General features: G+C 39.6%; 1 protein-coding gene across 1 annotated transcript; it reads left to right on the forward strand.

The window, feature by feature from the left end:
* Positions 1 to 548: 548 nt before the first annotated feature.
* LOC125560975 lies at positions 549 to 1,724 on the forward strand. Its single transcript, XM_048723668.1, has one exon. It carries the CDS (start codon positions 549 to 551, stop codon positions 1,722 to 1,724), a length of 1,176 nt encoding a protein of 391 aa, XP_048579625.1.
* The last annotated feature ends 14,108 nt before the right edge of the window (positions 1,725 to 15,832 follow it).

Genomic DNA, 15,832 nt, shown 5'->3' on the forward strand with positions numbered 1-15,832 from the left:
CGTTATTCCGACTTGACCTTTACTCCTTCCAATGTTAAGACCGTTACTGGTAGATCTGTGTCTTGGGTACAAGCCGATGGTTCACCTATTGGGGCTCAGGGGTTGAGCAGCAACAATACCCACCTTTCCCCCGGTTTTGTGAACGCTGTTATGCGTGGAGAAGCTCTGGCAGATGTTTTTATGCTAGCGTTCAGAAATCCTGAAGAGTTTGTGTCAGGAAATCTTCATCAGCACTTAAGCGCTTGGCAGTTTATTGCGGACTCATTGCCCGGTGGCCTTTCAAGTCGAGTTCTCTCTTGGATATCAAATAAAGTGAACGTCAGAGAATTTTTCCAGCATATTTCGGTGCAGTTTGGCCGTGAATTTTTTTACTCCGACCTCCCTCCTCGTCGAGTATTCCAAAATAACAGATCGTGCTTGGGTTTTGAAGAGTTCATAAACAAATCTATCAGCGCCGGAGTGCAGTCTGGAGCCTCCCGTTGGGGTAGAGTAAATCACGTAACCCCTCCTTATCTCTCTTTGCCCCTGAAAGTGGAACCTACAAAGCCATGAATCTATGGATTCAAGACTGTCCCTTCAAACTTGATAACTTGTCCTCACTTCAGTTTTACGTTAGTAAGAACTCGTTTCAAACAGTCTGTGACGATAAGTCAGGATACCATCACATCCTTTTGTCGCCAGAGAGCAGACAATTTTTGGGGTTTGAATGGGAGGGCAACTACTACGTCTATAATGCCTTACCCTTTGGGTGGAAAGCATCAGCCTATATTTATCACTCAACTGGATTGCTAGCCTCGCACTATTTTCGATCTATTGGTGCTCTCTACATTGATGACCGCCACACGGGGGAGCTTGTTCTTCAATCCACCCATTCGGCCAACGCAGCTCTTGGTTCTGACCTTGAACGTGGCCGCGCTCGAGCAAACGCAGCTGCCTTCTTAGTGTTCTTCACTCTTCTATCACTTGGATATTTCCTTGGCTTGGCAAAGTCCTCCCTGATTCCGAAGCAGCGTGTGCGATATTTGGGGTTTTATATCGACTCACGTAATCAAAGCTTTCAGTTATTAGAGGAAAAGCACAAGTTTATCGAGCTTACAGAGTCGCTCTTGGCGGGGAGCAACACTACTATCAAGACCCTGCAGCGTTTTGCAGGAAAGGCTGTATCATTCTCGCGGGCAATGCCGGGAGCGCGTCTTTTCACGAACGAGGTCAACGCCGCAATAGCAAAAGGAACAAGATCGTCACGGCCTATCTCGGTGAAAAGGCCCTTGCGGGAGGAAATCGAGCAATGGTTATTTTTAAAGCATTGGAACGAAGTCGTCCCCTGGGTCTCCTTGTTTGCATGGGGTGCATTCCTCAAGCCGGGTACCCGGCCTCTCAGTATCCGCGACTACTGGCCTCAAGACAAATTGAACAGTCACATCAAAGTTAAGGAAACCCTAGCCCTGGTTAACGCGTTAGAAGCCTTTTCAGATCTCGCAAAGGGTTGCCGCGTCGACGTTTTCACAGACAGTCAGGTGCTGATGGGCGCCTGGAATAAGCAGGGTAGCAAGTCACACGCGTTGAACCAAGCTTTTAAAAGGCTGTTTATGGTCATTACCCAATATGGTATGCAAATCTGGCTTATTTTTGTCCCGTCTTCTCCGAACGCCGCTGACGCACCTCCCCGTGAGCTTGCCCGGGTTGACGCCAAACTGTCACAAGAAGCCTGGGTTCAAGTATAGACATGCTTTGGTCCACATTCAGCTGACCTAATGGCTATCCCGTCCAACCGGCAATCTGAACCGGCAGGACGCATGCTTCCGTTCTTCTCCCTCTATCGTGTACCAGGGTCATTGGGAGTTAATATTTTCCCAAATGCCTTCAGGAACCCTTATGTATTTCCTCCGTTCTACCTCATTCCGCACGTTGTCAAGTTTCTTGAAGAGCAGAACACTCAGTTCACGAGATGTGTTCCTGACAGACAGCCTCGTCCCGTCTGGAGGCCTTACGTTACTGTAAAAGCTGAGGGTTTGTGCTGCAAAGTTCGTATGTTCATAGAAGAAAGACAGCTTGAAAATAGTATTTGATGAGATTCAAATGGGCTGAAGTTTTTGAGGAAACATTTGTCTGAAGTACAAGCACGATGTAAAATCCCGCCCGTGGCAGCAGCAGCAGCTAAAATAGGACTAAGAGGAGAGGCTCTACACTACCATTCTATATTCATTCACGGCTATATCTATGTAAGGAGATCCTGAGAGGAAAAGGCCTTGGATTGATGTCTGTTTTCAGCTATAAAAATCATTCACTTGTGTTAACGAGTTCCTTGCTAGCAGAAAGATCACGGTTTACAACAAAAAGCGAACACAACCACTAGGCGACAAACATAAAGCGACAAAAAAACACTGCCAAGGTGAGTTTTTGACGATGATTTGCATTTTGAATATGACATTCTTTTTCATTTATTGTTGTGCTTTTATAATGCTCGTTTGTTCGCTTTTTTTTTCCAAAACCAATCGCTCAAACAAAAACACCGTACCAGCTTTAGTATATCATTAGTATATCATATCAATGTCATCTATCCTTGTTTTGATTGGCTAAAATACCATCTACTTGAATTCCGATAGGTTTATAATTTTGGCACTTGAATGGCTTTTATTCAACTGACAATCCCCATAAAAATGTTAAATTCGTAAATACTTACTTACAAGTTCTATAAATTCAGGCGTATATTCCTCACGGTAAGTAAGAATTTAACGACAGAAATACGTAGTAGTCTAGCTACTGTATCAATGACACTTAGCTTGTTCGATTTATACATATGTTTTTAGAGTACAGATGTTTACAAGTTTTTATTTTCCCCCAACACTATTCCAGATTGAAACAGCCTTCCGGCACACACCGCTAGTGCCAGTTCATTACTTTCATTTAAGACCTTAGTTTCGAAATAGAGCTGTATAAATTATTATAATGTACTGTTGTAGTCTTATTTATTTATGTATATTAATTTATCTTGGTATAATGCAACTAAGCTCACAGTAACCGAGCATTAAAACTGAGAATTCCTGGTCTAACAAGCAATTTGAACATACTTACATAGATATAGACAAGAATAAATACAGAATGGTATAGTGTAGAGCCTTTTTTAGTCCTCTTTTTAGCTGCTGCCACGGGCGATTTTACTATCGGCTCGTACTTCAGTTCCTCAAAGACTTCAGCCCATTTGAATTTGCATATTTTCTCATTAAATACGTTTTTCAAACTTTTGAACTAAAAACACATTAAAGCGTCAGAACCAAGAGGGGCTTGATAGCTGCGTGGCTGTATTACTGGCTGGCTGGTTTGTGACACCACAGTGTAACCGCGCGATGACCACAAAACCAAGTCGCATAGCTTACCATATTTCTATACCTATGTAGCTCCGCGCGCGGCCTGCTGCCGCGCTGGCTCCGCTTTATATTGCTATGCTGTGCAATAAGGGCAATATAACCATATATAACCAGGAATTAAAAGTATGAATTAATAATTAATTAATAAACAAGGAAAATATATAGGTTGAGCAACCTGAGGCCAGGCGCAAAATGGCGAATGCCAAGCCCGTGGATAAATGTTGGTTCATCTTCAAGGATTACAAGTAACACGATTAAAAACGGTTAGAAACACAACAAGGGAAACTCGAAGAAAGACTACTTCACATGTCAGTCACATTCTCAAAATGGTTTCCAGAAAAATTCCAGAACTTTTATAAGTTTATAAGAATTTTGAGCAGAATTCACACGTTTTAACGTCTCCGTTTAATATTTATGCTTCACTGCAACATTTATTATCGTACCCGTCGTTGCCAAAAGATATAGTGACGGCCCAGAGTCTATTTATACTCATTGACCCTAAGAACAGAAAGTGAGAGAGCACTGCCGTGGAGGACCATTGCGAGAAAGTTTCAGTTACTAATTCACTAGTTGAGCAAATAGCAAACGTTGCAATAAAGCACATCAATACATTGTTGGAGTTTAACGCCAATATGAAAAGACTATGTCATCAACTGCAATTGAAAGAGATATAGAATGGCCAACCAGAGCAACCGAAACGAGAATTTTAGCTTTTTGCAGATACGCTCATGAATGATAAATGTGATTCCTGTGGGGTGAAAAACAACGACATAGCCGTGAATACGCTGGCTAAGAATACTGTGTTCTTGAAAGCCAACACCATTGTAGTCGATGGCACAACAGCACAGGTGACAACAATGCTCACTGGAATTGCCGAGGCAGAGCAACCTGAGGCCAGGCGCAAAATGGCAAATGCCAAGCCCGTGGATGAATGGCGGTTTATCTTCAAGGATTACAAGGAACACGGTTACGCTACGTTATACACTGAAGACTCTCCAGGTCTGTGGATTTTTGATTATTGACTAAAAGGTTTCGACAATCCTCCACGGGAGGTATTTCTGGAACGAAGGAGACAGTCACATGCAGAAGAAATTCTGCGTTTGCAACAAGCGGTACCATCTTGCCAGCTTGCGCTATTATCTAGGCCTTATCAAAACCTACAAAAGGAACACTAAATTTCTGTACATGATTCAATCACAAATTTCCCATGGGGACATTAATGCTGTCCAATATGCAGACGAAGATTTAGTTGATTTATTTTAAACCATGGAAAATGAGAATCAGCTGAATAACACGATTGTTTTTTTGTATTTGGTGATCATGGGTCACGGTTTGGCGAGTTGAGGAAAACCTTACAAGGGAAACTCTAAGAAAGACTACCTCACATGTCACATTCTCAAAATGGTTCCCGGAAAAATTCCAAGAAAATGTATAAGAATTTTGCGACGAATTCACACGTTTTAACTTCTCCGTTTGATATTTATGCTTCACCAATGGTGTTCTTAATTCTATTCCTGAAAAACTGGTTCCATCATCCTTGAAGATTCTCCTTGAAATGGTCGCTGATTCAAATATCTGTAGTGGGAACCCTGACAGATTTGAAGGTATCTCGAAACGTGGCGGCCAACGCTTTGTTGCTGAGGGGACATCCTATTTCGAAGAGCAAGGCTACAATGTTACTGATATGAAATCAGGAGCTACGTACAATAGAACTATACGTACAAAGAAGTGCCTTTCCTTAGTTCCCCCTGGTTGCTCAAAGTGTGAAGGATGTAAAAGAGCAAGAAACATTTTACGGGCAAAAGAGTCAGGGCAAAACATGACAGGGCAGGAGCAGAAACTAGCCCAGAGTGGGCCATGACTCGCGGACCCAGTATAAACACTTGGGCCCAGACGAACTAATGGTACTATGGTTGATGAAAATCGTCACACTGAGCTGAAAAAAACTCTCATAGTTGGAAGACTGCCTCACTTTGAAGAAGGAACTTTTAAGTCCCTTTTCTGGTAACAAAAAAAAAAAATGGCGTTTCTGCAGGATGCGAGAGGGAAGCGATGGCACCTTCTGATGATCAAGTGATGCAATTCCCTACGACAGATATCCCCATCCGCTTACTCATTATTTAAATCGAGTGGGATGGTTGAGCTATCGAGTGAATGCACACTATATGACTTTAGCCATTGGACTGATGCAGAGACTGGAATTAGTATCAGCATATTGGAAAAGCTGCTTGATGAATTGGGAGAGATGAAAGACTGGGAAGCAAATGTCGGCATTATAGTAGATGAAATTAAAATTAAAAGCGACCTTGTGTACTCAAAGTCCATTGGCCAGATTGTGGGGTTTGCCAACATGGGAACACTCAACAACTCCATGGAACATTTTGACAAACAGTGCAAAGATGAAAGTTTAGACGAGCCTCAGCTAGCTACCCATGTGCTGGTATTGATGGTTAGAGGGCTGTTTGCAAGCCTGAAGTTTCATTTTGCATACTATAGTTCAGTAGGGTTAACAAGTGCCCAACTTAACCCTTTTGTATGGGAAGAAGTGATGATTTTGGAGTCTCTCTAATAATAATAATAATAATAATAATAATAATAATAATAATAATAATAATAATAATAATAATAATAATAATAATAATAATAATAATAATAATAATAATAATAATAATAATAATAATAATAATAATAATAATAATAATAATAATAATAATAATAATAATAATAATAATAATAATAATAATATAGATTTATATAGCGCCTTTCTCCTATAGATCCAAGGAGCTTTACCGTTTTAATATTATGTTAAAATAATAATTACAAATTCATTACAATATATATCGAATAAATAATAAAAAGACAAAATAAAAAGTAAAAAAGTAATAAAAAAATATTTATGATACATAACTAAGATCATGAGAATCAATCATTAAGAGTCAATTGTCGAAGACGCTATTAAAAAGGAAGCTCTTGATCTTGGATTTAAACATACTCAATTCTTTACAATTCCGAAGTTCTAGTGAGCGGGAGTTTCATATAGCTGGTGCACTCACGGAACAGCCTCTAGAGCCGTAGGTATAAAGTTTAAAAAAGGGCTGTACTAAAAGAGACTTAGTTGAAGAACGAAGACTGCGCTTTGGTTTATAAGAAGTTAAAATGTCTTTCATTTAGTCTGGAGCGATTTAATTTAGGGATTTAAAAGTTAAAAGAAGGAGTTTAAAATGTATTCTTTCTCTGATGGGTAGCCAGTGTAAGGTACGCAGAACAGTAGTGACGTGATTGAATTGCGTGCTCGTGTAAGAAGTCGCGCCGCAGAATTCTGAACATATTGTAGTTTAAAGATTTGCTTTCGATCAAGGCCAGTGGGAAGAGAGTTACAATTGTCTAGTTTAGAAGAAATAGAAGTGTGTATAAGAATCTCGCAGTGATTTTGGCAATATTACGTAGTTGGAAAAAGGAGGATTAGCATATTGAAGTTACTTGTTTGTCCATGATCAAAGTGTTATCGAACCATACACCTATGTACATAGAACAGTTCTGTTTTGTCACTATTTAGCTGCAGTTTATTAGTCGTCATCCAGCTAGTTTATTTAACGAAGGCCAGATTCTATACAGCACTTTGCTTGCTTCAGTTCACTATCGTGTTTTGGATCGAATGATATGTATAGTTGCGTATCGTCCGCATAAAAATGGAAGTTTACACTGTGTTGTTTGATAACGTTAGCAAGCGGTGCAGTATATAGTGAATATAATATAGGACCTAGCACCGACCGATGAGGAACGCCACAAAGCATCTTCTGACTTCGTCACCTATTTTTACATATTGGGTGCGGTTTGTTATACCATTTACTTGTTATACCATATCGATGTTCTAGTAGTTTGAGGAAGATTTCATGATTCACCGTATGCGGCAGAGAGGTCTAGTAGAACTAGTATGACACATTTACCACTGTCTATTTCACAAAGGATGTCATTATGTATGCGCGTAAGTGCCGTTTCTGTACCGTGGCCCTCTCGGTATGCCGACTGGGAACGTTCAAGGAGATTATTGTTATCACAGTGCTCGCGCAAGCGAACAGCTGCAACTCTTTCCAGTGCCTTCGAGATACATCTCAAATTAGAGAAAGTGTCTATAATGTTTATGAACCTCATGATCGAGTGAGTCTTTTTTAAGTGCGGGATTTAACACAATTTTTTTTGTGGCTGTCAGGGATAATACCTGTTTCAAAAGACAAGTTAACACATTTTGTCAGTATCGCAATTAATGTTTCATGGCAATCTTTCATTAAATACCCTGGAACTGAATCCACCACACATGATTTTTTCCACATGGGCTTGAGAAGAGAGCTGAGTTCTTTATTTGATGTAATAGAGAGATTATCAAGCCAGTCAGAGGAGCATTTCTTTTCTGGAAACAAATATGTTTGTGTTGAAGGGAAAGTGTTACGAATAGTTTCAACTTTCTTTGTAAAAAAGTTTGAAAAACTTTCCGCGAGATCTTTAGGACAGTCACGAGACAGTAATTTATTACTAGATTTAGAATTTATAGTTTTATAGTTTCAGCATAAAAGTTCATTTTGAAATCATAAATACCCTGGTTTACTCGAACACATTGTTCAACATACATCTCACGATGGGTTTTTCGCCATAGTCGCTTAAGTTTTCTCCGCTGTTTCTTTGCTTCCTTAACCTCATCGGAATACCAGGGAGCAGCAGGTCTTACTGTTACAGTACTTGTAACTAGCGGAGCATGATTATTAGGGCTGAAGGTGCGCTCTGTCACTGCGGATTGGGCCACTCCAAATTGAAAGCTGTTCAAGCTGCATAGGGCTCCTAATTTCTAGATGGCGAGGTTGTTTAAAAGACACCAAACATATACTCCGAGGAGTCACGTGACCTCTACTTCATCTGTGACCCTCCACATTTGATAAAGACAACTCGGAATTGCTGGGAGAAGTAACATAATGGACAGAGCAAGAGAAAAATGAAGGTAAATTTTAATTACATAATTACTGTAGTAATTTTGTTTTGCTTTACTGACATGTTTTTTTATTGTTCACCTGTCTAGAACGATGGGATGGATATCAGCTGGCAGCACCTAGTAACACTCTACGAACGGGATGTTTGCATCAACCGTAATGCCCCAGGACTGAGGCTGATTCCTAAGTTGACGCATGAGCATGTGTATCTCAACAGCTTTTTACGTATGAGGGTCAACCTAGCTGCTCAGGTAATTTTTCAGGAACCTTTTTTTGGACAAAATTAAATTCAGAAAATGTGTTTATTTTCAGGTTTTGTCATCTTCTCTCGTCAATGCCTTTAAGTTCATTGGGAGGAGAACACCAAAGCTACTGGGAAATTTGTCTCAATGATGGACAGCTTAAGAATGCAGTTGAAGGTGTCAGGTCAAGAAAGCTGTTCAAGTTGCCATACGAAAAAGGTAAGCAAATAAAATAGAAGGTTAACCTTTATAAAAATCGTAATGATGTCTCAAACACAGAGTACAAATAAACTCACCCTTAGCTAGTCTCAATGATTTTTAAATGTTCCCTGAATCTACAGTGAGGTTTTTATAGGAATGCAATAAAATACCATATTCAACCCCAATACGACTTAAATCTCTTATGCCCTATTTTTATGTACCTTGCACAAATTGGCAATCTGAAACTTTTGTAAAAGATCCCAGCATCAGAAACCAGCCTGTAAATTCTGATATATGGTTCCTATCTGTTTGATGTGATTTTCATTGTAGTCGTTGACAGATACCTTTCTTGGGTATCTTCACAGGCAGCAGTCTGTTGCAAGAGATTATGGACACCTACCCAAGGAGCAAACCAACAGAATGTGCCTTAGTCGTGAAACCTTGGAAGGTCTCAGAATAACTCGTAAGAAGTGTAGACATTCTGTAAAATTTAATCAGTTTATGGTGTTCTTCTTGATAATAATTTATACAATGATTGAGATAGTACAGATCATGAAGGTCGTGCGATGACTCAGCATAAGGTCATTTTAGGGGAATTTCTGCATCATCAGTAAACAACCCTCTCAAACAAAAAGACTTTGGTTTTCAGAACTCAATGAAGACACGCAAATAATATTTTATTTTTTAAGTAAAATCACCACAGGCTTTCATGTTAGATGAGCTAGGGAGCATGTTTGGGAGTTTATATCGGACTTAGATATTCCTTGTTTGTTTTAGTTAAAGCATTTGTGGAGCTTGGGAAGATCCTTCTTCACGAACCAGGAGTTAAATTCCTACTCAGTGAAAAGTTCTGCCAGGACCCACTAGAGGAATATTTTGCAAAGCAAAGGAGGTGTGGTGGTGCGAGCGACAATCCAACATATGCTCAGTTCAGAACTACCTAGCCTTGCATGTTACAAATTCTGCTGCTATGGCTTCTGCCAAAGGAAACTGCAGAGGAAACAGAGGAAGGAAGAGACTACAGCCTTCAGACAGCAACCCTTTGCCAAGGAGGCGTCGACTCCCCTTTGAGTAGACAATGAGCACAAAGTGTTTTCTAAGATCTGATTTTTAATCATTTTGCAATTCTGACATACTTTCAACTGCCATCTGGAATTCATTTGCCATATCACTAACTTACAACAATATCTGAAAAAAGAGAATAAATAATCATTTCCCAAAAAATTGTCTCATTACATTATTGTATTAACTTCCTTAAATTCATAATTCAATGAGAGCCCTGTCATATGGAATTTTATGGCAGAAGGACCTTACAGGTAGCTAAGTGTATTAATATAAACTACTCACATACTTTGTTGTGGACCAATTTGATTTGCTATTGACACTGGCTATCTGTTCAAGCAGGAAGAAGCAAAACTAAGAAACCTTAATCTCAATTTGAGTTGGGTTGTACTAAAAAAATCAAACTACTTGTACACTATTTTTTGACTGGTCTGACTATTGGGTATGCTGTGCCAGTCCTTTGTGCAGGCTTTTCTCACCCATGTCCTTACAAATGACTTGGCACGTAATTCTGTGTATTGTCCGAGAACCATCTTGAACACTTTAAAACTGATCTTCTCACGATTAATGTCGCGTGTTATCCTGTCACATGCCATTACAATGTAGTGATGTGTGCGTGATGTAGCGGAACAGATTAAGAGATTAAGTTGATGATTGTATGACAGTTAGGTCGCTAGTAATACGATGCTGGGTGTATCAGATTCAGACTTAAACCCGATGTCGAGAGCGAGTGAATTATATTGTTAAACGTCCCAACTTCATTGTAATTCTTTGTCTCTGGGCCACCAAACCCTATCCTGACCGAGCTATTACAACAACACCTTTGGAGCATAATAGTTCAGCCATTATAGCTTGCTTCAAGTTCCCACCAGCGTAGTTAATCAGAAAACTATTATTGAAATAGTTCCGAACAAACTCCTCAATACGACGCATAGAATTCGCCGTTCACATGGACCAGTCTTCCTCTGTCAACACTTTTTGTCCACTTAGATGTGTACTCGAGAAATGAAGTTGTAGTGTTGCACTTGTCTGCAGACTGAACCCACTTGTCACAATTGATGCATGCTTGGCAGACTTGTATCTTTGGGCTTTCCGTCTGATTAATAGGGGAATGTAGCCACAAACATACCGAAGAGCATTTCCTTCTAGCTTGTCCATTTGGTGACCATGTCATCTCTCTTTTCAGTCTAACAGCTCTATCCGAGATCGATGCCTCACGTCTGACTAACAGTTCCTTGAGCAAGCCATCACTGATAAACTGACAAAGCATACTATTACCAGTAGGCAGTCCCAAGTCTCTCAGTAAAATCCCCCACTTTCCAACAAGTGGCTGAGGATCTTTGGAAATCTTTTGTCATCTCATTATGTGCAGACGAGGTAAGGTAATTTAAAAAATAAATAAATAAAAGGAATCGGGACAGTACAGGCAGGCACTGGGTACTTTTACGTCAAATCCACTACGATAGTGTGATTTGCTGATATACTTATTAATGTATAGGAATGTGATATGTATTTATTTGTTTATTATTTTAATATTGAAGAGAATAAAATAGCACCCATTTTTCTGGGAGGAACTTTAATTGATCCTCTTTTTAAAAATAAATATTACCTCCTTGACACATAAAAGCCTTCCCTGATAATCAAAGCATCAATTTATTTTGAACATGAGCTTTATGTTTCACATAGGGTGCCTTTTTGTGGGTGATGGAACATGATGCATAATAAAGGTCGAGGGGAGGGGGGTTCTACACAAGTGCATGCTGGAAAAAACATGCTGGCTATGCTGGCATGATGCCGACTTAGTCACTATGAAATTTAAACACGCCTCTGTCTTCTTCCCGCAATGATGAGGATTACATTGCCATGCAACTTGCACTAACAAACTAAGATACAAAAAAAAACAGAAAAAGGAATGGAAGTTATTTCCAGTGGGTTTTTATTATCTTGTGTTTGTTTTGTAAATCAGTGAATCGTGCATAGCAGACTTATACAAACGCATCCATAACTGCCAGGGAATTTAAACATCCTCGACGGCAACTGCAGGAAAAAAAACTCTATACAATAATCGTATTGTTCCTGGCGCACTGGCGAGTTTCATGCTATGAAGGAAGAGAAGGAAGGAGATCCTGGAACCAGGGTTTCATAATTATACGTGATGGTTAGAACACTGCAATCCAACCCCAATGATTCCATCCAATTACTCTATTTATGTTCAGCTTGATCACACATTCATCATTTCCCTGCTAGCAGAGGCCTCTTTTTTTTATTCCGCTTGGCTGGCGATACAAAGGAAAAAAGCCGTTGCCGACTTAGTCACTATGAAATTTAAACAGTATGCAATAAAAACGCCTCTGTCGTATTCCTACAATGATAAGGATTACACGGACTTAGATACAAAAAAAGACAAAGGAATAGAGGTAATTTCCAGTGGGCTTTTATTCTCTTGTGTGTGTTTTGTGAACAGGTGAATCGTGCATAGCAGACTTATACAAACGCATCCATAAGGGACGTGTCATTATTTAGCGGGATGGAAGGGGGGAGCTCTGATTTTTTTGCGGGAGGGGTGGGTCTTAGGGGAGGGTCCAAATTTTTTTGAACAAATATTTTTTGTTGAATATTTCTTTGCTCCATCACATAAACCCCAACATGGAACTCATTAATCTGCATAGTTGTGTTACGTTGCGAGTCAACCATTGACTGGCCGTTGTGCAATTAACATCTTTAATTACTTCATATATAATACATAATATAATTACATCATATTCTAAAACTCATAATCAGATAAATGGGCATGGAGTAGGATTTATTACAATATGGTCCAATTTTCTCCGGTGACTCTGATGAGTCACAATGGCCGAGGGTTAGGTGACTTTTTTCTTCATCACCATCGTCATTTAAAGGCCCATGATAGGCGCGTACACGGGGTGCGCGCATCCCCCTCCCTTTAGGGGAGAAAAGTGGGTTATTTCTTATTAAGAAATCTTCAAATACTATGCTTTTTTCATACTAGACCATGACTGCGCGGCCCTCTCCAGCCATTCTTCAAATACTATGCTTTTTCCATATGAATACGCAGCCCCCCTTCAGCAAATCTTGGGTACGCGCCTGTATGTGTTCAAGAAAAGAAAGAGTAAAGAGTCAAGGAGAAGGCTGAGAGACGAATAAAAAGTTGAAAAAGTTGAAAAAGTATGATAACTATAACTGGGTACAACCCAATAGAGAGGGCAAGCACAAGAAGCTAAAGGTGTCGGTCCTTGATCTATACATAGAGAACGAGAAGCTCAACTGCTAGAAGAGGATATTAAAGGGAGATCAAGTCGATGCCATTTCCTTTGCACGGAGGACTGTAGCGAACGCTAGGAGCGAAGGGCCAGAAAGTGAAAGTGGCCTTTCAAAGGAGGTAAAGTAGGAGGATGAAGCGTCAGGGGCGGATCCAGGATTTTAAAATAAGGGGTGGATAATGGCCGGATACACGGCTTATAACTGATCCAGTGGTTCTTGGTAGGTCACATAGATCTAACAATACTTCACGCTTAATTGGATTTGTCGCGTCAGCAAAGCAGGCGAAGGCACATGGAGAGTACCTTCCGTCTCACAGACATTTATTTTCTTTCGACTTTCTTTTTAACTTAAAAAGAGGGGGTGGATATCCACCCAATCCGACCCCCCTGTTTCCGGCCCTGCTTGGAATGATGATATTGGATGAATGATATTGGAAGTGGATAAGGGAAGTTCATCAAATGCATAGACGATGAGTCGGAGGCTGATGGGGAAGACGATAAGTCGGAGAGTACAAATGACGGTAACCGGTGCAAAAGGAATAACACAGCACGAAAATCCATATTTACGCACCTTTATGCATGTGTGTAAATGTGCGTGTAGGCTGACCGACATTTACGCTTCTTTACGTTCCGCGTAAAGGGTGATAAACATTCACGTATATTTACGTTCTGCGTAAAAATGGCGTTAAGGGTGATAACAATTTACGCATCTTTACGTTCTGCGTAAAGATCGCGTAAAGTGTGATAAACAGAGACATTTTAGAAAATAATTGTATCAATACCACTGGGTCTGTATCCTCAAAGATTCGGTGCAACACGAGGTGTTAGTCTAGTGTAGTAGTCTAGCCAGGCCAAAAGAAAACAATGATACGAGTGTACAAGTGATAAATACGCTAAGGTGTATTTCACGGGTTTATGATACTCTAATGTAATGTAAAAACTGTGAACATTATCTTGATGCGTGGGCGAAGCAACTCTTGATGCGTGGGCGAAACTACTCTTAAAGACGTGGGCGATACAACAACGTGGGTGAAACCACCGCAATTCGGTACTAAAGGGGTTCTAATATGTTCTAAAAGTTATGATATGTACCGATTCTTTCCTTTTTTGTTTTATGGATATACCATACACACATTCCTTTGGGGGTACTTACAGTTAAAGTCGTTTGCGTCTCGTCATGAGTATTTCATTAGTTTTGATTTTTCTAAAGCAGCGCGATATACGTGAGCGATACAACAACGTGGGCGAAATTACCTGTTACCTTTAGTACCCGCTCGATGAAGGAATGCAAGTAAACTCCGAAACGTTGGAATCTGTCGACTTTTGTTTCGTTTGTTTTCCCTTAACTTGTTATAAACAACAAACGAATATATATGACACGGTGGGCTAATAAGTGGTCAAAATCGGCGCTTTCGTATTCTCGCGAGCCCGCAAAAACCGGCGGTTATCCATCCAAAAACACTCGGAATTAAAAATGGCGGCAAAGGCTGTTCGAAGGAGTCTTGTCAAAATTATTGGATTTAGAAAGGAAAACAACTAATAGTGGAAGATAAAAACCAAAGCAGCAAAAACTTGAGCTTCTATGACAAGCTTGAGTCTCTCTGAAGAAATAATTTTGTCAGGGTTCGAGAAGAGCGACGCATATTTTCTTACCAATCAGTTGTCAAGGCTGCACAAGAGAAGTTGCAATGTGATTGTTTCTCTAGGAACGAAAATTGAGGCCCAATGGGACAGATCCCCGAGGAAGAAGTCTCTGGAAGATTTCCTTAGAAGGATAAAGTCCTATCTCAAGCATCTCATTATGACTGGGCAAGAAAGTAGTTTTTATCTTGCCTTTATCTTTTCTCTAAAAAATATATTCCTAAGCAAAAATAGTAGTATTAGAATTGTCTTTTAAATCCACTTACTCTTTTGCAGCTTGAAGCAGTCATAAAAATCCTTGATACATGACTCCACCTTTTTCATGAAATCCTTCCAAGCTACTTGGCTTGTACTGGTGTATTTCATTAACAACTGTACAAGGGTTTAGAATACCTGTTATTGTCTGAGTGGAATCTATGATTTCTCTATTTTTATTATTCTGGATTGCTTTTACTTAAAAAAAGCTCTATTTTTACTTGCTATTGCAAGTCCTTGTTAGCCATCTTCCTCTTCTATGCCTTATCTTGTGAATCCCATAAAAGGTGATAACTCTAGTTCATGATACCCAAAGAACTATATCAACCAAAATATATTCAACTATATCAATTAAAAAATTATATGCCCCTAGATTTTCCGAGTATTTATTAATTAAGAGTTGTGAGACTTGATTGATAGTTATTGGTGCCCTATACAGTGAGTACAGGAGAGCTTGCTTTAATTTTACAGCAGCAAAACTTTATTATTGAGTTATTAATCAATAAAAGAAGAGTTAGAAACGAAACTTCTATCTCCTACTATATAAATCACTAAGAGCAATAGAAAGCAAGACAAAAACAAACTTAGTGTAAACTAATCCTCTTTTGAATCCTGGGGGTTTTTGTTTACCCGACTCTCAAAATCATAAGAAGGAACCACAAATTACCAAAAAGTGATAGAGGATGGCATAGCCACAGGTGAACATAGTTTTCCTTACATGTCCTAAAATCATTTTTGATTTGTTATGAACAGACAAATCATTTACATAACCATTGATGCAATGTCAAAGTATTTTGTGCAGC

Source organism: Nematostella vectensis, chromosome 1, assembly GCF_932526225.1.
Source record: "Nematostella vectensis chromosome 1, jaNemVect1.1, whole genome shotgun sequence".
NCBI classification, from domain to species: domain Eukaryota; kingdom Metazoa; phylum Cnidaria; class Anthozoa; order Actiniaria; family Edwardsiidae; genus Nematostella; species Nematostella vectensis.